General features: G+C 38.1%; 6 protein-coding genes across 10 annotated transcripts; 3 read left to right on the forward strand and 3 right to left on the reverse strand.

Annotated features, from left to right (window-relative positions):
• Nucleotides 1–5: 5 nt before the first annotated feature.
• On the reverse strand, nucleotides 6–6,303 carry LOC141903186 (AP-5 complex subunit zeta-1-like). The gene is made up of 19 exons (XM_074791223.1): nucleotides 6,246–6,303; nucleotides 5,872–6,003; nucleotides 5,591–5,768; nucleotides 5,434–5,474; nucleotides 5,174–5,271; nucleotides 4,806–4,976; nucleotides 4,371–4,532; nucleotides 3,941–3,978; nucleotides 3,682–3,850; nucleotides 3,100–3,275; nucleotides 2,933–3,016; nucleotides 2,416–2,600; nucleotides 2,187–2,273; nucleotides 1,710–1,832; nucleotides 1,476–1,608; nucleotides 937–1,119; nucleotides 510–667; nucleotides 287–334; nucleotides 6–195 (listed from the first exon to the last, which is right to left on the reverse strand). Exons 1-19 carry the CDS (start codon nucleotides 6,278–6,280, stop codon nucleotides 111–113), a joined length of 2,286 nt encoding a protein of 761 aa, XP_074647324.1. The 5' UTR covers nucleotides 6,281–6,303; the 3' UTR covers nucleotides 6–110.
• On the forward strand, nucleotides 6,293–7,515 carry LOC141903189 (oxidized purine nucleoside triphosphate hydrolase-like). 4 transcript variants are annotated; one of them, XM_074791226.1, is made up of 4 exons: nucleotides 6,293–6,423; nucleotides 6,717–6,891; nucleotides 6,996–7,141; nucleotides 7,221–7,515. In XM_074791226.1, exons 2-4 carry the CDS (start codon nucleotides 6,740–6,742, stop codon nucleotides 7,418–7,420), a joined length of 498 nt encoding a protein of 165 aa, XP_074647327.1. In that variant the 5' UTR covers nucleotides 6,293–6,423; nucleotides 6,717–6,739; the 3' UTR covers nucleotides 7,421–7,515. The 4 variants fall into 4 exon arrangements, with proteins under 4 accessions (XP_074647327.1, XP_074647329.1, XP_074647328.1 ...); XM_074791228.1 differs by having other exon boundaries at nucleotides 6,367–6,423; nucleotides 6,724–6,891; XM_074791227.1 differs by having other exon boundaries at nucleotides 6,410–6,548.
• A 6-nt stretch (nucleotides 7,516–7,521) lies between these two features.
• Nucleotides 7,522–12,489, reverse strand: LOC141903187 (uncharacterized). Its single transcript, XM_074791224.1, has 9 exons — nucleotides 12,382–12,489; nucleotides 11,479–12,211; nucleotides 10,867–10,960; nucleotides 10,685–10,767; nucleotides 10,372–10,532; nucleotides 8,636–8,687; nucleotides 8,281–8,456; nucleotides 8,108–8,154; nucleotides 7,522–8,033 (listed from the first exon to the last, which is right to left on the reverse strand). Coding segments are annotated over exons 1-9 (1,728 nt in total). The 5' UTR covers nucleotides 12,384–12,489; the 3' UTR covers nucleotides 7,522–7,653.
• A 197-nt stretch (nucleotides 12,490–12,686) lies between these two features.
• LOC141904019 (mitochondrial import inner membrane translocase subunit Tim23-like) lies at nucleotides 12,687–14,234 on the forward strand. The gene is made up of 5 exons (XM_074792459.1): nucleotides 12,687–12,821; nucleotides 12,941–13,005; nucleotides 13,080–13,323; nucleotides 13,399–13,509; nucleotides 13,919–14,234. Exons 1-5 carry the CDS (start codon nucleotides 12,755–12,757, stop codon nucleotides 14,023–14,025), a joined length of 594 nt encoding a protein of 197 aa, XP_074648560.1. The 5' UTR covers nucleotides 12,687–12,754; the 3' UTR covers nucleotides 14,026–14,234.
• A 198-nt stretch (nucleotides 14,235–14,432) lies between these two features.
• On the reverse strand, nucleotides 14,433–16,802 carry LOC141903188 (thymidine kinase, cytosolic-like). Its single transcript, XM_074791225.1, has 6 exons — nucleotides 16,626–16,802; nucleotides 16,432–16,463; nucleotides 16,148–16,358; nucleotides 15,541–15,630; nucleotides 15,334–15,453; nucleotides 14,433–14,938 (listed from the first exon to the last, which is right to left on the reverse strand). The coding sequence occupies exons 1-6, from the start codon at nucleotides 16,710–16,712 to the stop codon at nucleotides 14,720–14,722; spliced, it is 759 nt and encodes a 252-aa protein (XP_074647326.1). The 5' UTR covers nucleotides 16,713–16,802; the 3' UTR covers nucleotides 14,433–14,719.
• A 151-nt stretch (nucleotides 16,803–16,953) lies between these two features.
• Nucleotides 16,954–23,929, forward strand: LOC141904106 (hepatocyte growth factor-regulated tyrosine kinase substrate-like). 2 transcript variants are annotated; one of them, XM_074792615.1, is made up of 16 exons: nucleotides 16,954–17,086; nucleotides 17,222–17,306; nucleotides 17,641–17,716; nucleotides 17,804–17,896; nucleotides 18,313–18,433; nucleotides 18,523–18,644; nucleotides 18,780–18,907; nucleotides 18,985–19,108; nucleotides 19,948–20,046; nucleotides 20,128–20,226; nucleotides 20,596–20,790; nucleotides 21,286–21,496; nucleotides 21,965–22,137; nucleotides 22,253–22,390; nucleotides 22,531–22,858; nucleotides 22,942–23,929. In XM_074792615.1, the coding sequence occupies exons 1-16, from the start codon at nucleotides 17,038–17,040 to the stop codon at nucleotides 23,115–23,117; spliced, it is 2,217 nt and encodes a 738-aa protein (XP_074648716.1). In that variant the 5' UTR covers nucleotides 16,954–17,037; the 3' UTR covers nucleotides 23,118–23,929. The 2 variants fall into 2 exon arrangements, with proteins under 2 accessions (XP_074648716.1, XP_074648717.1); XM_074792616.1 differs by having other exon boundaries at nucleotides 18,985–19,087.
• The last annotated feature ends 121 nt before the right edge of the window (nucleotides 23,930–24,050 follow it).

The following is a 24,050-nucleotide window of genomic DNA, read 5'->3' on the forward strand; positions in this document are numbered from 1 at the left end:
ACAAATATTTCATCTTTGTTTTATTGATAATAATAGAAATTTCCTCTGATATCACAGATTATGACTAGTAAATATACTATGATGTAAAATGATTAGAAACGAGAATTTAATCAGATTTCTGGTCGTGAACTCGGTTGCAATAGTTCGGTTATATTCTGTAGAAAGATAGCTAGCGAAGTATTGTTCTTGTGACACCTTAAATAAAATAAAGATAATCAATTGATAAAAAGTGTGCATGAGATTTCTGTCATCGCCTAATAAACTAGTTATGAAAGACGTAACTTACGTTCCGTTCCTGACATCCTCTGCAGGACTCAATATCGTTGCTGCAACACTGCAGATAAACAAAGACTGATAGAAGCTTCTCGAAAAATCTTTCCAGGAATTTTCAACTCGTTTTATTCGTTTGCAACAATGTAGAGAAATTGAGATTTTTTAGAGATTTATCAGACCCGAGGCAAGAAGTCTTCTGCATTAAAGTTACTTGTTATGAGTGAAGGGAATCTTACTTGGGAATACGTAAGATGCTGATCAGATCATTAGCTCTATCTATAATCGCCCGACTGTCGTTTTCATCATCGACAATCGATTGTTTTTGTTTCTGTTGACTGATCTTCGTTAGACACAGAATCACACGTGGAATCAGATCCTGACATCGACTGGCCAACTAGAAAACACAAAACAAGATCAAACATCATCTATCAGGTACACCTTAATGTGTCAACTAGAATGAACTCTGAAGAACGCAGTTCCACTGAGTGACGCAGGATACAGGCAGTAGATAGTCCAATCTTGGAGTAATCAGTCTGGTTACTCCAAGGTCCAATAGAGATGCAGGGTAGAGACAGCGGATGGTCCAAGAGGGATGATGTAGGGGGAATATAGCACACAATCAGAAGCAGTTAAAATGATAGCAAGAAAATAATTCTGAAATACCTTAGCTTGTGATGTCATTAAAACGGCTAATAAACGAACGGAATATTGCGATTGAGTGTCGTTCTGTAGAATACTCGATAATTCATACGTCACACATTCTAACAGCTCGTACAGTTGAGATATAACTTCTGACGTACAACGCGAATCATACGCTTGACTCGCGTATTCTCCCACAATCCATACCTGAAAAATAAAATCAATTACATCATTAGGGTGATGACTTGCCTTTTCCCTGACTATTCCCTGACATATACGTTGTTTTCTCTGACTTGATCTGCTAAGAATTCAAATCAATTAACACGGTCAAATACGTACAACATAGATTGTAACAGTTTTCCTATACCCATGATTTAGCAATCTCTTAAAATCTTCCCTGGTTTTAGCTTTTTTCCCCGACTATTCCCTGACGTTTTTAAAGAAAAGAAAGTTCTCGAACTTTTCCCTGATTTCTAGATAAATGGCCACCCTGATCATTGCAACGCCTAGATCCCCGAAACTTATGCCTTAGCCACCTCCCGTAATGCTCCATTCAACCTTACCATATGAACAAAGAATTCCTCATTGTTAACTGCATGTCTCAGTGAACCGATATAATCACGAATTTCCTCGTGTTGCTGCATCAGTAGTTTTGGATAAAGCTCAAATAACATCAACATACCATCGGCCAAAATTCTAAAAATACCGCATTCAATCAGATCAGAAAACTTGCAGTTGATTAAACCATGTTACATATTAAGCTGATATGGAGATTTTCTGATTTATGAGAGATGTACTTTTTGATTTCACTCTCAAATTGTGCGGCTTTATAAAGAAGACCGACTCGTTCAATAATAACTGGCACGAGTTGACCGGCTAAACGTTCATCGCTGTCATCACATATGACTTTAAAAAACAATCTGAAATTACACACAAAACAATAGATAAACGTGAATTCATTATAGAATGAATGAATTTATTTTTCACTGTATCAATGATGATACAAGCAATATGGCTACAAATATTGATACCTTGTTTCTCAATTCTGCAGAGCTAACCTAGCACATTACTTCTTTTTAAATCATGATCAAGCTAACAATAACAGACCCGGCAGCTATAGAAATGAACTGATTTCATTGTACTTCACAAAAGTGACTCGGCTGATTAGGAGAAAAGATATATAAGTTTTTTAAATTTTGGCACAATGAAGGATCCCAGCAAGGCAATAGCTGTACAATGGATGTCAAGATTAGTATACATCACTTCAGGATTACCTGATGAGTACAGGAACAATTTGAGAACAAACAACAACTCTTGGCAGTTGATTCAAATCTTCCAGTAGAACATGAAGCTTATTCAATCTGCAATAAACAAGTTTAACAATCAATATAGCAAGATAAGATTGGCTCCTTGTCACAAACTCTTACCTATCGGCAAAATTCTTCTGTAATTATTAAGCTTGATTAAAAGAATTTAAAAAGAGAATGTTTAAGCCTGGCAAACCTGTCGATTGTGTCGCCGTGGCCCCCTTCGTGTCGTAGGATGAAGTTAAATAGGGGTCGATTCATAGGACTCATCATCGCTTCAACAACTGCCGTAAACGACTGAGTGACATCTGATTTACCGATTCTACAGCTGACCTCTAAACCTGCCGTCATACATGGCAAATCTAACAACGTGTGCAACACCTACAATCATCACATGAAACGATTTTTCAATTAGAAAAAGGTTAAATTCTAAAAACTTAGTCTGAGCTAGTAGTTTATTCAGCATTTCGACTTAATCCTAATAGTAATTTTCAGGAATACTGAAGGATATATACATGAAGATAAATGATTTAGGATATAGCCAAACCTTGAATAAGATATATTTTATAAGCTCTTTTTATAGGAAACTTCACAAGTCATCTTTTGTATTGTAGGATTTTATCTCATATTATCATTACAATTTCAATTTAGCAATGGACCGAGTTTGCATCAATGTTATCTAACATTTTTGTATACCAAGTAGTTAATTGTACCTCAATTGCCGTGGTTTCTGATAACATGGCTGGCAGAATTTCGAGAAACTCGTGAATGTACGATCTCGGATTCCACGCTAAGATCTGTAAGAACGAAAAACTAATGAAGAATCGCCAAATTGTTGATGAAGAATAATATATAATGTATGATAAAAAGGCGAAGTCACCTTTAAGATATTCGGAAAGAACTTGAAGATGTGAGTTTTAAAGCACAACGTTTCCAGATTGTCAATGATGAACATGACAGTATCAAACGCCACAGATGAGTTTCCGAACTGATTATAAATCACTTTATCGAAGTAAAAGTCAATGAATGGTTGTGGATCGTAAACAACTGCTTCACCTAGAAATAAAGTAGAACCGACAACACAATACAATAGTACTTACAAGTGCGCAAACATGGATATAGAAAACATTGATATTTTTTCAACAACCGAAAAGTATTTCACAGATTATGATAGACAAAACTATACATAGACAAGAAACAAAATAGGACATTTTTTGGCAGCACCCTGGTAAAGAATAATTCAAGAGAGGTGCGTTCAGTCCCTTCTTCACAAAGGACATTAAATAAAACAAACATCAAAACTAAGAGGCTGTCTGTATGCAGGCCTATGGCTTTACTTTGATGGTAAATACTGATATGACATGATGATATGAAATGAATTCGAAAAAATAAGACGAACGCTTTACCAATCTTTAGAAAATGTGATTTTGTCACACAGTCAGAGATACAGAGTTTTACTTACTGTGATTGAGAAAGAATTGTAATAAAGCGAGTAGAATTCGCGGTTGTGAAACATCCTGAGCTAGAACCAACTTCGAGTGTAGACGTTTCACAGTTTGAAATACTCGCGGAATCAAACACGTCTCCAACTTACAAATACTGTCCAGAATTGAAATGGCTTCAATCACAACCTATAGAAAGCAACGTGATACACCTTACACTGGACTGTGCAGTCACATCGAGATAGGTAGGTATATAAACTGAAATCTGTATATACTTACAGCATGCTGAACATCAGCATCTTGAAAAACTTTTGGCTCTACAATGAAAAGAATTCAGCATCTTTATACAGTGTGTTTCATAAAATGCACACCTCTTGAAAATCAACTGTTTACAGCATTACTCTAATTTGAATTGAACTCCAACTCATGTGTGCTGAAGCATACATTCACGATTGGCCCAATCATTTCTTATTTTCAACAAACATACCAATGAATATTATCACCTTAATTGAATTTCGATTAAAATTACAGGAAAGCTATAATCAGTTGATTTTTCATAGGTTGCACATTTTATAAAACGCACTGTACATCACAGGCTTGTCGACTTTTGGTGATGCTTGCTAATGCTTTCAATATGACAATTCCTTTCTGAAGATTATCAGATTTTACGCAATAAGTGTATGTTTTATTCAATTCTCATTGTACTTACTTCGTTCTGCTTGATCCATTACTCTAAAACAATAATCGATGATCGTTTCAAGGAATTCTTTGTTCACATTTTTAACATCGCTCATTTCCTGCTGCTGCAGCCAGACTTTTAATACGGAAAAGCTATGCACATTCAACAGTTGATCATCCGTGTAATATTTACCTATAAAAATAAAAGTAAAAAGATTTATATATTCTTTATTAGTACGCACTAGCAACATCGATATAGAGAAGCACAAAATCTATTTCAAAATTTTGACGAAAAGAAAGGAAATTCTTGCATACATTGAGGTAGAATACCAGTAACACAGAGAAATTCTTGGATTACGGTCTTTCATTTCATTTTCATTCAAAGTCTTAATCAAATGGAGTCAAGTATTACGCTGTCACTGATTGTTTCTAAACGTGATCTGATTAAACTCAAATGTTGTCCTACCAACATTCAGAATGGTGAAGAAATCTCTGTTGAGTGAACCATCTATTTCTGTTACGGTCGATGGTTGGTCAGATTTTCCGAAGAAATTTCGTTTATAAGGATTCGATGCCTCTTCCAAACTCGCTTTCAGCAACCAATCGATAAAGAGACCCTCAATGATGTTAACTTGCTCTAGAAGATATTTCAAGAATCGGTTAAGAGCATGGATGACCTATCTTTAATGAAAATTTAAAAAACCCAGGACCCAGTTGCCCAGTCGTGACTTAGGTCCAAAGGTGGTTTTAAATCTGAACACTGGTCTGAACTTCTAAGAATGACTATAGATCTTGAATTTAAGCCACAATTTTCCAAATGGCCCCAAAGTCTACCTTTTTTTAAGTTTTGTCCGTGTAGTACTGGCAATGAAGTGATCAGGGATAAAGCCCTTGATAATGTGTCCAGACTGAATCCTTGCGTAGAAACAATCCTGAAATTGTGGTGAATCATTATCAGTTAGTTTGGAGGCTGCCTCAACAAAGGTCTCAAAAAGTGGAATCACAAAGTATTGAGGCTACTCTATCTTGGAAATGGTTTAAAGCCACACAATTTTCGTTTATCAACTTCGAGTCAAAAGGAAATCTATTCTTACCTTAGTAGCATTAGTATAAGAGTGTCAATTTGTTCCACAGGCTGAAATAAGAATATTTAATTTTGAGCAAAATATTTCTAGTTTATAGGCCCATAAATATTCTTTAATACGGTGGCTAAAACAAGTATGAATAAACATAGGATAACTATTTTCACACCTTCGAGGCAATGACATTCAGAACTTTTGATACATCATTTCTGCCTTCAGGTATTTCAATAGTTTTACTCGGTATGTGTTGCAGTACAATTTGAATGCATGCATCCAAGAAAGGATTCCGTGATTCATGATGTTTGACTAGTGCCTTTACCAATACAGTGCCCAACTTCTTGGGAATGCTATAAAATATAAAGTTAGAATTGGGAGTCCTGTTGCGAAATATGGTGAAAAATAGCAAATAAGGACAAACATCACTAAACGTCACACAGCCGGAATACTTACCGGACATCTTGTCTAGTGGAGACAAGTAAAATAATTTGACGAAGGGATGTGATGCGTTCCGAATCATCTAAAGTTTCAAATGTTGCTGACAATGAATCCAGGTAAGATTTGATTTCAACTGTACTGAGGTTACTGAAAATATAGAAATATGCGACAATTCAACGGATATGCTATTCTAGCCCGCGGAGAATGTAGTCACCAGCAGGTGCTGCCACCTATGATGTCAAAACACAAACATCCGGCTATATCTACAGTTGGCATCAGGCTTCACTTATTTGCAAGTTTATTCAAAGTTAAAAGAATAAATCCTTTGCTGTATGAGCCTATTTTAGTCATGACAACGAATAATATCGATGCAAAACGAAGACATTTACCTGGTTTGAGACAATATAGTCGCAACGCCAGCCATCTTGAATTGCGGCGACGAAACCGGAAACCCGTCTATTATTACTGCTCTGACCTATTTGTTTTGATGCTGGGAATTTCGGTGCTTCTGACGTAATTGTGGGAAAGCCGGGTAAAAGCGCGACAAATTTCCAGACTTGAAGCCCAGTAAGTAACTAATCTTATCGTTGGTAAAAACAACTACCAACCACAGGCGCCGGGTCACTGACAATTAGTGTCAGTGATGCGGTGACTGACTGAAAAAGAAGTAGTGTTGGCAATCCTGAATGCGGGTCAGTATATTATAATATTGTTGACATCTTTCTAACTAACACTAACTAACTATAGTATATTCCAATTATTATCATTTTGTCATTCATACTGGTTTTAATCATTGACTATCAATTGTGACCAAAGTCCCTGTGGCTGTGGTGTGATATTCTGATTCTATTCTAACTAAGGACCAAGGTTCGAAACTTCAAGAATGACGACCAGAAAACTGTTAACATTGGTGATGGTTCGTAGACCAGCCGAAATATTATTGGGAATGAAAAAAAGAGGATTTGGTGAAGGTCGATGGAATGGATTTGGTGGGAAGGTTCACCCCGGAGAGACTGTAGTGGATGCTGCGAAAAGGTTTCGAAATGATAAATCCAAAAATAAAGTCTGGCATGATAGCCGAACCCGAGGCCCTCCCAGCCCACACTCCTCAAATATAACATGTTTGCTTTGTTTTCCAGAGAGCTGCACGAAGAGAGTTCCCTGATTGTCGACAAACTCGACGAAATCGGTCTTTTAACATTTGAATTTGTCGGTGATTCGACGTTGTTGGAAGTGCATGTGTTCACTACTACGCAATTTAAAAATGAGCCCGAAGAATCTGAAGGTATGATTCCTTGTAAATCGACATCCCATACTGTCATGATACATCCATTCTACTGTTTTTTTTTGGGACTATTTTTCAGAAATGCGTCCTCGATGGTTTTCGACCGAGCGAATTCCTTTCGACGAAATGTGGCCAGATGATCGTTACTGGTTTCCGTATTTACTGAAAGGCATCAAATTTAAAGGTTATTTTAAATTCGAAGGACACAATAAAATTTTAGACTATACGCTGAATGAAGTGGAATCATTGAACTTTTCCAATAAATTGTTCCATGGATAATCCTCCTCTCAAAGATCTTTTATCTCAATCTGCATTTCCCATTGTGTTCAAACTCCTCAAGCAAAAATACAAAATGAAGAATCTCTTTCTTTTCTGTATAACTTTCGTTTTTTATTGCGATCATGTAGAAATACTCTTTCCCAGTTTTTATACGCGAAATAAAACGACTTTTATATATTTTTCGAAATTAATCGTAAATGCTTTTCGTAGCGGTATTTTACTAGTTTTACCGATTATCTCGGAGGATAATTATACGACGGTTGGATTCCGAATTGAGGTTGCGAGAAACCCTGCCGAGGAGGGTAACAATAAGACTGATGCTGCGGTGGAGGTCCACGCGGAGGCCAACAATTCTGATTATAAATTGTCTGTGGTTGCATTTGAGGCCCAGGTGACATCCAGTATGGCTGTTGAGAGTATGTTTGCGGTGGCGGGGGTGGGGGCTGGCTGATCCTTTGATTAGTGTTGTATGGAGAATGTGGTGGCCATCTAGTTAATCCAGGCTGTTGAGGCCTCATAGGGGGAGCCTGCTGTCTCCAATTATGTTGCGGAGCGCGACTGGGTCTTTGCTGGTGATAATTAGCTCCTGTGCCTTGCCACGGATGACGAAATCCTAAAATATGAGAAGGATAGAGTTTAAAAATATCTCGAAATTCGAAGCCATGAAGTGTAAGGAATTCTATGTACCTGGATGAAATACGGGCTGATGACTTTGTTGAGGATATTCTTCACTGCTGCAATATAAGAAATATTTGTTTTTAATATCGTTCCACCTGCGCTACTCTAAGGAAACAGCCAAATTGTGCATTCACTAAAACAATACTTCTCAATCCTGTTGTAGGAAATGCTAGGATATTTACCCAGGTTGTGTATTCGCTGAATTCTGTTGATTCGCGTGTTTTTTCCTCGGTCTTCGACGTGATTTCTGATTGGAAGCATCACCTTCATTTCCCGCCTCAGAGTTAATAGGATTCCTCGCTTCCTTCAAAGCTCTCTTAGCCATTTTTTCCTGTTCATCGTCGGAATAATCTACAAACTGGAATAGAAAAGAGATTACAATTAAAGCATCCGTTCATAGAACTATTCCTAAACAACTCGAACCTTACAGTGTGCTGGCAAGACTCCCGTGGTGAGGTTAAATGAATAATCCAATAGGGTTAGTCTCGGGAAACCGAGATCCAAGCGACATAACAAACAAACAAATTTATGTTTTACCTTTGGTGGGGGTTCGTTGTTATTTTCCCAAGATGCATCGGAACCTTTCATTCTGAAATCAAACAAGTTGTTCACCTACAATCATTGTTCGTAAAAAACAAAGAGACTTTACCCAAATCCCTTCCCTTATATATATTTAAAGCACAAAGTATTTTTCATTTTGTAAAATCTCGTAATAATATTTAAAATATTCTGTAAAACAAAATATATTATGGTTCTTTGACTGATGCACATGACTGCTGATTCTGGGACATTAAAGCAGTCCTTAAAAGGACTAATGATGAATCCTGAAGAGGATTTATGTTCAGAGGACCGAGTTCTAATCTTCCATCGATTCATCAGCCAGACAGATTCGTCTAAGTTCATCCATCTCTTCGGCTTTCTTCTTAGCGTATTCGTAATAGACGAATCTCATTCCTTCCAGGGTTGAAATCTGTATTTTCCGACTCAGGTAACACGACCGTAGACTTCCACTTTCGCTAGCTCTCTTCATTTGTACGTCGAGTCGAGCCAGCTTCTGGTCGATCAAAATCACTTTCTGGCAAGCGGCTTGAAAACGTTTCTCGGTCTCGAAGAAGTTTTCGACGGCTGTTTCGTAATCCATGTTTGAATGTTGTGGTTGTTATTTGTTGTGTATCAACAGTGAACGTTTGATGCAACTTCAAGATTTCACCAAGAATTTATACCTTATTTGTCATGTTGACATATTCAGAGGGCATCTCATCCTATGACATGCTGTCACTAATTTACACTACTCTAATCAATGGACATTAATTACATAGTTACTCATCATGGTGGGTTTTGACTAATTAGTCATAGACCAAAATTAAATAGATAATTAGTCACCAGGAGTGATGAGTAAGATTGATTTTAATTGCAACGTTTGATTAGATATGATATGATTAGTGACAGGATGTCAGAGAATGAGATGCCCTCCGAATAATTTCTCTGTCAAGTGACAAATAAGGTATAAAATATTGACGAAATCTTGAAGTTGCATCAAACGTTCGCTGTTGATACACAACGAGTAACAACCACAACATTCAAACATGGATTACGAAACTGCCGTTGAAAACTTCTTCATGACAGAGAAACGTTTTCAAGCCGCTTGCCAGAAAGTGATTTTGATCGACCAGAAGCTGGCTCGACTCGACGTACAAATGAAGAGAGCTAGCGAAAGTGGAAGTCTACGGTCGTGTTACCTGAGTCGGAAAATACAGATTTCAACCCTGGAAGGAATGAGATTCGTCTATTACGAATACGCTAAGAAGAAAGCCGCAGAGATGGATGAACTTAGACGAATCTGTCTGGCTGATGAATCGATGGAAGATTAGAACTCGGTCCTCTGAACATAAATCCTCTTCAGGATTCATCATTAGTCCTTTTAAGGGCTGTTTTAATGTACCAGAATCAGCAGTCGTGTGCATCAGTCATAAAACCCACCAGTAAAAAAATAATTTGAAATTTGCAGCTTAATCGGAAATGAACCAAAGTTAAATTTCAAAAGCTACAAAAACTGAATATGTTTCTCATCAGACCATTGTTACTTGCAGAGGTGATGATGGACGCACACATTTTATCAGTATTTTCAGGATTAAATGCTATGCAACTTTATTGTCCCAAAAATGAATCTACAACCTATCTAATTTGCCAGATACAAGTCTAAATTTTTCAAATCAGATTCGAGGTGAACACAAAATTTTGAAGAACCAAGATAGAAATACTACTTCACTTACTGTTTGAGTTGATTCATGAAGATGTAGTGCGTATACTGTGTTAATGTAGGTGCACAGTAAACTGCAGTTCCAATAGAAATACCGCTATCATCGATCTGATCCGTGCTGTTGAAACGAATCGAATACAGAGGCGCTATGACAGGTCCAAATGTTTCGAATACCTAGAATAGAAGTTCAATTCTGATTACCGTAATTGAGTATTCTGCTCAAATTAGGGTCTAAAGGAGTCTTAAGCTTTAAAAGCATTTTTCCATTTTAGAAGGAGTTTAAAACTTTAAAGGAATCAAGGAGTTGTAGGGACACTGTTATTTACCTGGCCAATCGGTTTTTTATTCTCATAGAAGAGAATAGAGTCAGCATCAAGAGCAGGGGTGTTCTGATGAGCTTGAACTATCACTGAAATGGAGATATGATTTAATCAGTGGTCACTTGAAATGGCAGTGACCAAAAATAGTTTCTCAAATCTTTTGTGCAACCAGTTTGACAAGAACTTACCGAGAATGCCGACAATTCCACTAACTTGACCGAGTTGAATCATAGTGACATCATCAGGTAGTTCAATGTGTAGTTCCTCAATAGCTGGCAGATCCTGAATCAACAATTTATAAATATGTAATAAATGAATGTTCAAAGGGGCTATCCGTAAATGACGTCCACGGCACATAAAATTCCAAAATTTTAAGCCCCCATGTCCACATTGCACTAACTCCCCCTCCCCTTGTCCATCGGGCAAAAAGGCAATTAAATACATCGCATATCCAGTCATGCAAAATGCTTTTCTCCATTTACTTAATCATTTATTATACACTGGACTACAATTTGTTATTGCACACATTATCCTAAAAACATCTCTTGAACTAAGGCGGTAACGTTAGAGAACACAGCCTATATATCATTATCCATATAAGATGTCCCATTGCACCTGTCCCCTTACAGAACCATATTCGCATCCAAACAATCCATTTCCTCCTCCCAAACTTTAATTTTCTTAATCAGACAATACATTTTGCTAGTCTTAACTTTTCCAACTTACGCAGAATTAACAGTACACTGTACTTCAGACTAGGCTATATGAAGCAGGCTTTGATTAGTTAAAGTATAACTCACCTCTGGAAGAAGTTCTCCGCGTGTCCTCACCGGTTGTTTTCTAACCTCAGTCGGATCCGGCGTCGAATTACGATCTTCATCATCATCTCGGCCGCCATCGTTATCGTGATCCCTGTCGCCGTGGGCTACGACTACGACTGAGGACGACGACGAATCGGAGGATGAATCAGAGTCGTATTCGGCACTTTCCGAATCGGAATCCGTCTGAACTTCGTAATCCGTTAAACGGTATTTATCACGTTTCATAGCGACCGTATTCAATCCCGAATCATCTTCAATTATTGAAATATCATCATTTTCTCTATTCTCAACTTTCCCATTCTTATAATTCGCTTCTTCGACTATTTTAGTAATTACACAATCGTCATTAGATCTTGTAGTATTGACAATCATATTCTCATCGATTTCTCCATTCATTTCATTAGTCACCAGTTCACACTTCTCCCCCTCCTCAGTATTCAATGTAGATTTTTCGATAATTTTATTTTTGCCGAAATCGTCTTTCTCCGCTGGATCACAATGTGTTTGCATTTCAACTGTTGTTACAATGTCGTTGACATTATGTTTGTGAATTTCGTCGTGAACTGTTTCATGGATATTAATTTGCTTGCGATCGGGACCAGCATCAGCATTATTATTAGTTGCGGATTCCTCCATACTAACTGATTTGATATCTTCAGTTGATTCTGTATCTCCAACCATGAAATGCCCTTCACCTTCAGGGTCTGAGGACCTATAGTGAAACGATCAACTATAATATTCTTAACAAAAACAGTGGAATTAACGGTTTTGGGATGTAAATAGTGCAACAGTGTAGACGAAACGCAAATTTAAAGCGATCTTTTAAGATAAATATGTTAACTTTTTCAGTTTTAACTTCAGTAGTTCCACAGAGAGACTTACATTTTCAAATTGATAAGAGACAATACCAATGCCTTAAAATACCAGGATAAAAGAGCCTATTTGCAATAAACCACACACGTGCCTGAAATTGGATTGAATTGATTTTCAAGAGAATTGTGGAGCCATCCAGTGTATTCTTCACCGATGATATTATTCGAATCACTTTCTCCTTGCATATAGAAATGTAGAATTGATTCTTGAATATAAGATTTGTGAAATCGGAACAGAAGAATGCGATACCTTGAATTATCTATCAAATTTTGAAATGAAAATAATGGAAAAGTGAATGACCTTCACCTTTACTCATGCTGCAATACACTTCCTGGTTCTGAATTTTAGGATTTCGTAAGATAAAACAACCCTAAAAGACACGATGGACCAACAAAAGGGAGGATTTTTTGGAAGCTTCGGAGGGCGTGATCAATCAGCCAATATACCTGGTAAATAAATCTAATTTCAGTTTCGAACTTTATTGATAAAACGGTTTTCTGTTGCCGAATTTTATTTGTTGGACGAACTAAGTATCGAATGAAACAGTTGGGTTTTTAATTCTTTGCAGTTACATCAACGCCGAATTCTGTGATGTCACCATATCTTAATTTCGATCCCGCATATATTGGCCCGGTAAGTTTCTACCAATGATTCCGTGCAAAGTTTTGCGAGGAAAAATAAAATTTAACATATTTCCATCTTTTCAGAGTCCTGGATCAGAGTTTATATTTCCGGAGGGTGCCAGCGCGAAGAGAGGACGATTTGAATTAGCGTTTTCACAAATCGGAGGTTCAGTAATTGTCGGAGCCGGATTCGGAGGCGTTAATGGATTTTTTCACGGTTTAAAAGAAGTGAAAGCGAATCAATTAACCGGAGCTGTCAGACGAACTCAGATGTTGAATTTTATCGCCAAACAGGGCGCGTCTTCGGCGCAATCGTTAGGAGTTATAGGTATGTGAGGCTGTCTAATACGAGATGCTTGGCTCTGACTGGAATAGATGATGGTAATTTTGTATCTATTTTCAGCGTTAATGTATAGTATATTCGGAGTAATAATCAGTTATGGTCGAGGTGTAGAAGATGAAGCGAACACCGTCACAGCTGGAACTCTCACTGGTCTACTTTACAAATCTTCAGGTAGATATCAATTTTCTCCATAAGCCAGGATTTTAGTGGGGCTCAGTTCATTCATGTTGCAGTAGCAAAGTTTTGGAACTCTCCGTGAAGATAGAAAATTTAAGCTGTATTTGTATTTGCACAATATGCTGTTTTTCATAACGATCTGAAAATAAATGTAGTTTTTCTAACTTAAAGACATTGTAAGCATTGATTGGTTTTAACTTGGGAAGGCAGCAGATATTTTGATAAGAGGTGGCTTATTTTCAGAGGGGTGAATGTTTAAGTGAGGGGTGGCTGCACTGATAGGGATTGCAGTGTGGCTGCACTGATATCTTGTAGGGATTACTGGATATAAATGCTGGCACAACGGTTGCTATTTTCTCTACTCCCCATTCACTGTATTATCATTGTTACATCAATTTTGCAGCTGGCTGGAAGAAATGCGCTCGTGCCGGTGGTATTGGATTCGGATTAGCATCTGCTTACTGTTTATTCATGAGCAAAGACAAAGTTAAAGACATGATGAATAGCTGAATCAATGACTTGATGTTAGCGAGCGAATGCGTGTGTGCAGAGAAAATCAGTGAGTTTATATTGTCTGAGCGAGCGTCTGAAAGATATTGAATTCTTGTAGCAGGAACAAATACTATCTAACGGAAATCGGACTCAGTAATTTCACAAATCATGGATCATTGTTGACGTCAGTAGTTTTACGAGTAATAGAATAAAATGTTTGTTTTTAAGATATTTTGTTTGTTGTTGAAGTTCGTGTGAATTTCAGATGAAACCAGTAGATCCAGGTTTCTGATCCAGCCTCGAGATAGTAGACTTAATTAAACATGTGAAGAGTAGCAGAGAGAATCCAACTCAAGCAGGGAACAAGAGGAAAATTAAAATAGTACAAAATGAAATCAAATACTCGTTTTAAAATTAATATTTATTAAACATTATTAAATGTCTAAACCATACATAATCTCATTGCGAACCTGAGTAAAAGCATATTCATTTTTGAAATATCGTCATAATTCAGTTGGTCCCGTTAATAATACATGTACTACAAATAAGATCATTTATTGATAAATTACCGTATCTAAAATCAATAAGAATTGACTGAATACTTTAAAAGTATCTGCACAAGATATGGTGTCTCCGGTACAGTTTAAATTAAAACATCAAGTTCAGTTTTTAAATATGTAAAACAAATAATACACTTAATAAATAGTAAAGATCAATGAACGGTAGTTTTACCATTCGGAGAGGTAAATAATTTACGAGTCGGATTCGACTGATTAGTTTTATCCGATAATATCGGTCGATGAAGCGCGTCCGCGTGACGCTGTTTCCACGGCGATACCAATTTGGGATTAGGCGACGCGACCTTGACCGGACCGCGATAGCAGTCTCGACAAACGGCTAAATATTTATCAGCTCCACCGATTACTTCCACCTGTTACAAACAATAAAATACCAGTGATATTAAAATCATCGGGCAGCATGTTTAGTTTTGACAATCATGAGATAGAAACTGTTGAAGTTGTGTTGTTCCAAGGGAGCTCTCTCAGTAACACTATCCTGTAAGGTCAAGGTTAGGTAGGAGGGAGCCACCAGAGGATATTTATCATTGCTAAGGTTAAACACTATCCGCGCTTGGACAGATCCTGTCCGCACATAATGATTGTCACCACTCACAGAGACTGTGATGGAGGCTGATGATAGAAGATGTTTGGGCTGCCAACAAAGGGTAGATACTGATGAAGATGAAATACGACTGTGGGATACCAGTTTGGGTTACGAGGCTCACGACAAATAGCGGGAGAGGCAGAGAAATTGTTTGAGAGATACCTCTTCATCCATAGTCGTTCTCTTAGTGAATGAAGCAGTTCCGAAACAGATCATACAAACAGCGTTCAGTTTGACTATACTTTCAGCCAACGGAACCAACTGTAAAATATTTCCAAAACCCTGAAAATAGAAATAAACCTTCGATAACCAGTCCCTGATTGATGTCACTGATGCCTTGTCATCATCCGATATAATCGCGATTCCTACCTTTCTTTGATATGTTCCGTCTAAAGCTGCAATGATGACTATTTTACCGCTGTCGGCCATCCTTTCACAGAAACCAACAACATCCGGGAACTATAAAGTGCAGAATATGCAATTTAAAGACATAACCTTAATAAAGGATGGTTTTAAGGGGCTTGGTTCACATATTCGATAATAAAACAAAACAGGGGCCAGTTGCACAGTTGTGACTTAAGTCCATAATTGGTCCTAAATCTTAAGACTGGTCTTAAGTTGTTAGATTGGCTATCGAACGAAGTTGGTCTTAAGCCTAAGCCATGACTATGCAACTGGCCCCAGGATCTCAGGATTTAAGCGGCCGTCACCCCATTCAAATTACATGAACATGTAAAATCCCACAACATTGTTGAAAGACTAAAAAGTTTATTTAAAACACTAGAAATATTTCCAACCATCCTTCTTCAACATAAAAAAAATTCTTTTCATTTCTCCTGCACTGCAGAAGGGTCAACCACCCAAAATGTTTCTAGTATTTTAAATCAAACTTTTAGTCTTCAACAATTGTGGGATGTTACATTTATTTCATCGCGTACATCTTATATGATCTCACTGGTTCATCAACTATACTTACAAATTGACCTTCATCGATTCCAATCACGTCAAAGTTTTCAATTTCATCGACCGTTATTTCGCTCAATTCGAGACAGCCTTTTGCCGTCAATGTCTGTTTATCGTGGGTCGATACCCCATCCTTGTCGTATCGAATATCTTTCGCATATTTGATAACAAGGCATCGATATTTAGCGATCTGATAGCGTTTCAATCGACGAATCAACTCAGTTCTGAAACATGAGAAAATAAATTAACACTCATCCATCCATGCAAATCAATCAATCAATCAAAAAGTAAACTCACGTTTTGCCTGAGAACATCGGCCCAAAGATCACCTGCAATTAACAGTAGAATCTATAATTCATAATCAGACTTGAATTTGTCATTTTGAAAGAAAGGCTGATTCGTTGCTTGAAGGGCAAGGCCTAGGCTATTCTGCTAGAAAGTGAAAGTGAAACTTATTTCATTTCGGGGCCGGGGATTGGGTCGGGTCTTACCTGTATTTGTCCAGCCGGTTCTCTCTGATGATGACGATTCATTCCGATCCCAGGTGAACATTCGTATTCCATCAATGACGTCATCATACTGATAATTGTGGTTTAATTAGCCGTAATTAACCGATTTTAATTGCTTTTCGCGCAGCTTCTTTTGTTTCCTAATTTTGGCGCGTGACAAACTTGTGTGGAGTAAAACTTTCACCGAAACCGGCAGCGAAACCCTAAAATCCGGATGTGGAATAGATTAAGCGCTCATTAGAATCCATATCCGGACTTTACTACCTTTTTTCGACTACGGCGCCATCTACGGTACGTTGTGAGAACTATCCCGGAAGTAACTGTAATGTCATCTTCTGTATTTAGAAATAATAAAGGGAGGAATAATAATCACGAGTTTTAGAATCGATACCAGATGAATATGGTATTCAGCCGGTCCTCAACAGGGTTTGATAAAGCTTTAGGTAAGACTACGCCAGTGCCATATTCAATTTATTCTGTAACTCAGTGTATTTATCCTCCAACAATCTTTCTTTCTTCCATTTCAAATTATTAACTAACAACTTAACTCAACTGTCTGGCTCTGCTGTCATTTACAGATAAAGCTACGAGTCAGCTGCTTCTAGAACCAGATTGGGATTCGATACTTCAAATTTGCGATTCACTCAATCAGGATGATGTAACGTAAGAATTGAATTTATCAGCTGTTAAAAATCCCCGATGAAACTTCTTCAAGGATATTTACTCCTGTTGAGTGCGTCTACACCGCAGCGCAGTGTATAAAAATTGGTCATTAACTTTTTGCTAGTACACCGCATCGTGGTGTATTGATTAGTAGAGAGGTGGCAACATGGCGTGGTATAGACGCATTAGCAGTAGGCACTGTACCTTTTATTCAAACGCGCTGGTATGAAATTTTTTTAGAATTTCCAAATTACTGTCAGGTATCAATAAGTCAGCAATGAAAGGGGTTAAACATTGCTGTCACTGATGATTGAAAAAACATTTCCCTTTTCAGACCGAAGTATGCGGTTCAAGCTGTCAAGAGAAAGATCAATTCTGAAAATCCACACATCGCTCTGTACAGCCTGCAGGTCAGCTTGAAAAAAATCACACTGTCGATAGATATTGAATCCGTTTTGAAACAGAAGTTTTCAAATGAGATTTTCCATTAATTTCAGGTTCTAGAATCGATAGTGAAGAATTGTGGGCAGCCAATTCACAATGAAATCGGGACGAAGGAGTTTATGGAATTCATGAAAGATTTAGTGAAGGTGAATTGAAGATATTAGACGTAGAGGGAGAAGGAGACCGAGAGGAGGGGGAGGGAGACAGATAGGGAGGAGACAGAGGGGGGAGGGTGAGGGAGGAGGAGACCGAGAGGAGGGAGAGGAAGAGAGAGAGAGGAGGGAGAGGGAGAGGAGACAGAGGGGGGGGAGGGTGAGGATGCAGAGAGGGAGAAGGAGGCAGAGAGGAGGGGAGGGAGACAGAGGAGGGAGACAGAGTCGGTGAGGGAGAGGCAGAGCTAGACGGAGTTCATGAGGGAGAGAAAGAGACGGAGGAGGGAGAGGGAGACAGAGTCGGAGAGGGAGGAGACAGAGAGGAGGGAGAAGGAGAGGGAGAGGGAGCTGGGAGGAGAAAGTTATACTTATTTACTGATCATTCATATTTTCGGATTTGTCATTTTTAGGTCAGATCAGATCCAGTAAAAGGAAAGGTTTTGGAACTAGTTCAAGTTTGGTCTCATGCTTTCCGCAACGATACAGCTTATCGTGCCGTGCAGGATACATTTCATGTGATGAAAATGGAAGGTTAATATTTTATCTATATTAGAATTAAAATCCGTTAAAGAAAGATTCATCATTTATGTAAAAAAAAAACAATTTGCGCAATTTTTCAGGTTATCAGTTTCCGACGTTGAAAGAATCGGATGCTATGTTCTCGGCTGAGAAAGCACCGGAATGGAAGGACGGTGAAGTTTGTCATCATTGTCGCGTTCAGTTCACAACGTTTCAGCGGAAGGTAATAAAGTTTGACCTCAATCAATGGCGCAATTTGTGTTACCTAACAATAATGAGTTCTATAGATAACATACCGAGGATGACTTGTAATAGATAACATACCGAGGTAGTAAATATTGTTTTAATTTTGATGCAGCACCATTGTCGTAACTGCGGGCAGGTATTCTGCGGTAAATGCACCTCGAAATCTTCAATTATACCGAAATTTGGAATCGAAAGAGAAGTTCGAGTTTGTGACACTTGTTTTGATGTCTTGAATAAGGGGTAAGTACAGTCTCATACGCGGCCTGTTGTTCGTATACTGTGTTCTCTTTTCGAAACCGGTATTTCTTTACACGCAGAGCCGCGGGAGGAGCGCCAGGAGCTGGTCCAGGATCTAAGAAAGGCTCGGAAGATGACCTTCCTATCGAATACTTACAGAGTTCCCTAGCTCAACAGCCCCAGGTAGGGCAACCGGCCTCCAAGGTGAATCAGCTAAATGTAGTACATTCTGTTGTGAATATTGATGGTGTCTGTAGTTAATTTTCCACATTCTAATATAGTGGACATTTATATATATTTGCTGTTTACACATTAATATTTTTCTGAATATCACTTAATTTCAAGCTTTGCATAGCGTAATCAGACCTTTACTTGATACCAAAGATTGTTCCACGTTAGATATAGCCTACATTAGTAAATGCAGTTAAGGGTGGACCCATTTCCACAGTTGTGGAATAAGTTTGACTTGGATTAGTTCATTTCTAATTTCGAGTCAAATTCTAACTGACAACACTATGGAACTGGGTCTAGAATTACGCTGTGTCACTATAATCTACATATTCATCCGTGTTAAATATATGCACTACATTTATAGGATTCATTTTAACCGTCTTTTTTTTCTGTCAGCTTAAAAGCTTTTCATTTTCATTTCCTACTATTTCTTGAATATCTTGCTTTTAAGTTTAACCGTTCATGAACAATTTTTCAATTAAATGAAGCATATTCTAATATATTTTGAAGTACTTATTAATCTATTTATTCATTTACCATATTTGGTGCCTTATTATACATTGCATAATAAGGCATGTATATATCGATTTTTTCTCCAGTTGACAAAACGACAAGTTCATGTTTGAAATAGTTCACACGACCTTTTTCGATATCTAATTTCATGTATGCAGCACACGTTATTAAAGTGTGGCTAACTTAACATTCATAAAACATAAATGAAGATGATAAATTATGGGCCCTATTTAAAAAGGCCAGGTTAAACTCATTTTGATGTGGTAACCGAGTATTAATGTGTATTGCTTGATGAAAAGGTGCCAGCCCAAAAATCGGAACAAGAACTCCAAGAAGAGGAGGAGCTTCAGTTGGCATTAGCGCTGTCTAAAAGTGAAGCTGAAACTAAAGAAAAGGAGGTCAGTCGGTTTACAGTCCGTAGACTATTAACAATTCTATTTAATAATCGCCCAAACGATGGTTTGAATTTCTGTTTATAGAGGGAAAGATTACGTCAGAATTATAGTCTGTATTCGGCATCACCGGAGAAGAATCGTTCTGTGTCTCCGGCTAGTGGTCAGTCATCTGTCAATACAACCGTAAGTCTCTCATCTGTACTCGGCGCTAAGTTTTATCATATCTGTGTCAATGATAACCACACAATCTGCTAGCCAAGACTCAACCAGGGTGGTCTGACTTGCTCTTTCCTTGACTATTCCCTGACATGCACATTGTTTTCCCTGACTCGATTTGCTATGAATTCAATCATTTACGCCTAAGACGTAGTCAAATACGTACAACATGGACAAAAACTGTTTGATTTTATGTGCAATCTCGACAAATTTCCTGACTATTACCCGACTTATTTAAAGAAAAGATAAAATTGACTGACTTTTCCCTGATTTCCAGATAAGACGCCACCCTGTCAACTTGAGACAATATTTTGCTATATTGTTCATCTATTATAGAATATGACGCCAGCGTTTGATACAAGTGATATGGATCCGGAATTGGCGCGTTACTTGAATCGTAATTACTGGGAAAATAAACGCGTTGAAGTGAAAAATGACACAACGGCCGCAGCGGTAATAGGAGCAGTGTCTGCTGCTACAGCTCCGAGCGCTCCAACGCAGAATTTAGAACCGAAAAATCGAACTCAAGAGGTGAGGGTTAATGTGAAGTTTATTGTAAAAAGTAGCAACTGAATATAAATAGTACTGAGGGTCAGCTGCTCAGATTTTGGCTAGTCAAAATATCATAGATCTGTGATAGTACTTTTTTTTAAATCTTCCCCTCAAATTGCAGTGATCATACCCTGAAAACCCCCTAAAATGTCCATCAAATTTGAAATTGATAGTCCCTTAGGAACCCTGTAAGAGTAAACCAGTGGATAGTTGACATATTTAAAATTAAAATTTGCATCAATACCGTGGAATTTTATCAAGGGCTGCAGTTGCTGAAAAGTTGGTTAGAATTAACCAGTGGATTGTTGACATGGTGACAATTAAAAGTTCATTGTTACTACGATATTCATCTGCCGGTTATCTTTAACCACCCTTCGAGTCACTGCTGCCCCTGATCGTTAACCGAACTGATCCCAGATTTCATAAAATTCATATTTGATAATAACGACTACGAAATTTTTGTTGATTCGACAGCAATACCAGAACGGTGAATCCGACGACCAGGAAGAGCCATTTTTGAACGCGTTGCGAAGCAGTATCGAGATATTCGTGAATCGAATGAAGAGTAATTCGATGAGAGGACGAAGCATCGCGAACGATTCATCGGTTCAAACGTTGTTCATGACGATTAATACGATGCATCCGCAGCTGCTGAAATACATGCAGGAACAAGAGGATGCAAGAGGTACGTGCGTAAACATAAACGTATAAATTCTTCTTGATTAACCCTTTCAATGCTAATTGATACCTGAAATGCTAGAGATTTTGAAATTTTTTGAAAAGTTCCATCCCAGTGTGTTGAAAAACAGGCATATCGCTATAGTGTGTCTACACCGCGGTGCGGTGTAATCGTTAGTTACTAATATTTCACTGTGTCTGTCTGAGTCGGTCATCTTTCATTAGATAAAAACTAATAACCAATTACATCAATACACTATGATGTGGTGTACTAGCAAAGTCCATCACCGATTTATACACTGCAGCGCGATGTATATGCTCTAAAAAAGTTTAATAATTGTTTATTCTGTAATTATTTTTTTTTCATGAAAACCAGCACTGTGTACAGTGTATATTCAATAGTAAAACCAACTATGCGGAGATTTATTTATCAAGAATCAAAATCAAGATGATTTTTGAAAATTTCATTTTGCAGCTCACTACGAAGCGTTGCAGGATAAACTGGCGCAGTTGAAAGACGCGCGCGAAGCACTCGATTCACTACGAGATGACTATCGCGAGAAACAACGACGAGAAGAGGAAGAACGTGAACGAATCAGACAAATACAGATGAGACAAAAACTGGAAGTGATGAGACAGAAAAAACAGGTTCGTTTGAATCATGAATCAAATATTCAGTCGTGAGGTTGCCTAAACCAGCCCCAAACCCGGGCCTGACATTACGCATCTGGGAATATATTGCCTTCTCTATTCGTTAATGTAGGAGTATCTGGAATACCAGCGACAGTTAGCTTTACAAAGAATGAGAGAAAATGAACTGGAGTTACAAACAAGACTCGAACAACAGAAACAGTTAACTCAAATTCGTCAAATGCAACAGTATCAGTATCCAGGAGCTCAGGTATGTTACGATGCTGTAAACTGATGTTCCCTCCTCTCTCACCCCCTCTCTGCTCCTCCCCTCTCTCTGTCTCTCTCTCTCTCTCTCTGCTTCTCTCCCTCTCAAACTTATATATCAAAACTGTGTTGTATTTTTCTCAGGGATACGGTATGCCGGGATTCAGTCCTGGGGCAAGTGCCGAATGTTCCCCGATTCATCGCTACCAGCAACCGGGCCCGGGTATGCCGTACGGGCAACAACAACCTCCGCAACCGGGACAACAGGTGATATATCCGCCGAACTACCAGGCTCCACCGGCTGCGATGACAACGGCTACTACTACGACATACCAGGTACCGGCACCTGGTGGCTATCAACAGATGCAAGCTACTGGACAGTTTCAACAAGGCCAACAGATGGCTCCGCCTAGCGGTCAGCCTCCGCAGGGATATATGAATCAAGTTGATTATCAATCCTTCAACATGCAGAGTAAGTGAAAACTGATCGATTATATTCGGCAATATTTCAATTGAATCGGAATATTCTTATGTTCTCATTCGTTCTGTTGTCAGGTATGGCAAACGCATTACCACAGCAACAACAGCCACAGCAACAACAACAACAGCAGCCGGGACCTGTCTCACAACACGGCCAATACATGGTCGCACCGCCGGGTCAGGTACAGTACGGACAGCAGCAGCAGCAGCCTCCGCAGCCAACTGATGCTGAATTGATTTCATTCGATTGAAGCTTATTCATTATTCATGATTTTGTGTGTATAGATAATTGTTCAACTAATATCAATCAATAACAATTATTCAGCTAAGATATAAATTTCTTGAGTAAAAGTTGGATATATTTGAGCAACGTTTCAGCTAAAGACTATCAGTCATCATCAGACATGCGGATAAACCTTTTAACTCAAGAATTTTATAGGTTTTGCTGAATAATTTTTTTCGATTCTTGTATCTTCTCGACTACTCAAATGTTAACTTAAATGTTTATAAATATGTAAAATATATTATCATAAATACGCCGGATTTGCATCGAGAAAGGTTTTGGATTGGGAACCACTCGGAAATACCAGGTAGTTGAATTATGAGATTGTAAGTTATTGCAATTAAACAGGAATTTCCTCGGAATCTTGTGTCTTTCCAATTTGATATCTCAAAGTTATGACAAAAAATGGTCTAGATGCTGAACCGAGTCCTGTTTCACAAAAACAGCAGAACTTTAGAGGTCATTATTGTTTTAGGTAAGTTTCTTTCTTAAAGAACTGAATATGAAAAGGAAACTCGTAAGGAGGGGGCCTTTTGTCCAATTATTACTGAATGTATTTACTGTAGTGCATTATATTGAATCTATACCAACTTTTCCGCGCTGGGCTGACGAGTTGTCAATGTTTAACGCTGTGTATTTCCATACTCGCAGACGTGTTGTTTCTAGTCTATTCAATATAATGTGACAACTGATACTAAAACAACCATCGCAAACTGTTGTTCCTTTATTCGTTTTCGAATCACGTAAATATCTCGTGTTTAGATTTTATAACGCTAATGAATAAATATGCTATGAACTTGTTTTAGTGTATGAAGATCTCTATTGTCTTTTTTGTGTGTCCGTTCAAGAACCAAAAACCGTTTTTCTTCGCAGTTCTCTCAAATACGTGCAGGACTTGAAG

Source organism: Tubulanus polymorphus, chromosome 4 (genome assembly GCF_964204645.1).
Source record: "Tubulanus polymorphus chromosome 4, tnTubPoly1.2, whole genome shotgun sequence".
NCBI lineage: Eukaryota > Metazoa > Nemertea > Palaeonemertea > Tubulaniformes > Tubulanidae > Tubulanus > Tubulanus polymorphus.

Bases quoted from the DNA above. Each gene is read 5' to 3' on its own strand.
- LOC141903186 (XM_074791223.1), bottom strand. From the start codon at position 6,280: ATGGCTGGCGTTGCGACTATATTGTCTCAAACCAG. The intron at 5,769-5,871 runs GTAAGTATTCCG...TATATTTTATAG, and splicing joins TCCACTAGACAAGATGTCCG to CATTCCCAAGAAGTTGGGCA. The intron at 1,833-2,186 runs GTAATCCTGAAG...GTGTAATTTCAG, and splicing joins ATTGTTCCTGTACTCATCAG to ATTGTTTTTTAAAGTCATAT.
- LOC141903189 (XM_074791226.1), top strand. From the start codon at position 6,740: ATGACGACCAGAAAACTGTTAACATTGGTGATGGTTCGTAGACCAGCC. The intron at 6,892-6,995 runs GTTTCGAAATGA...TTTGTTTTCCAG, and splicing joins GTAGTGGATGCTGCGAAAAG to AGAGCTGCACGAAGAGAGTT. The intron at 7,142-7,220 runs GTATGATTCCTT...ACTATTTTTCAG, and splicing joins TGAGCCCGAAGAATCTGAAG to AAATGCGTCCTCGATGGTTT.
- LOC141903187 (XM_074791224.1), bottom strand. The intron at 8,155-8,280 runs GTAAATATCCTA...CTTATATTGCAG, and splicing joins TCAGCGAATACACAACCTGG to CAGTGAAGAATATCCTCAAC. The intron at 8,034-8,107 runs GTACATAGAATT...CTCATATTTTAG, and splicing joins TCAGCCCGTATTTCATCCAG to GATTTCGTCATCCGTGGCAA.
- LOC141904019 (XM_074792459.1), top strand. From the start codon at position 12,755: ATGGACCAACAAAAGGGAGGATTTTTTGGAAGCTTCGGAGGGCGTGAT. The intron at 12,822-12,940 runs GTAAATAAATCT...AATTCTTTGCAG, and splicing joins TCAATCAGCCAATATACCTG to TTACATCAACGCCGAATTCT. The intron at 13,510-13,918 runs GTAGATATCAAT...TCAATTTTGCAG, and splicing joins TCTACTTTACAAATCTTCAG to CTGGCTGGAAGAAATGCGCT.
- LOC141903188 (XM_074791225.1), bottom strand. From the start codon at position 16,712: ATGATGACGTCATTGATGGAATACGAATGTTCACCTGGGATCGGAATG. The intron at 16,464-16,625 runs GTAAGACCCGAC...TGTTAATTGCAG, and splicing joins AACCGGCTGGACAAATACAG to GTGATCTTTGGGCCGATGTT. The intron at 15,631-16,147 runs GTAAGTATAGTT...TGCACTTTATAG, and splicing joins GAATCGATGAAGGTCAATTT to TTCCCGGATGTTGTTGGTTT.
- LOC141904106 (XM_074792615.1), top strand. From the start codon at position 17,038: ATGAATATGGTATTCAGCCGGTCCTCAACAGGGTTTGATAAAGCTTTA. The intron at 17,307-17,640 runs GTAAGAATTGAA...TTCCCTTTTCAG, and splicing joins CTCAATCAGGATGATGTAAC to ACCGAAGTATGCGGTTCAAG. The intron at 20,047-20,127 runs GTCAGTCGGTTT...TTCTGTTTATAG, and splicing joins CTGAAACTAAAGAAAAGGAG to AGGGAAAGATTACGTCAGAA.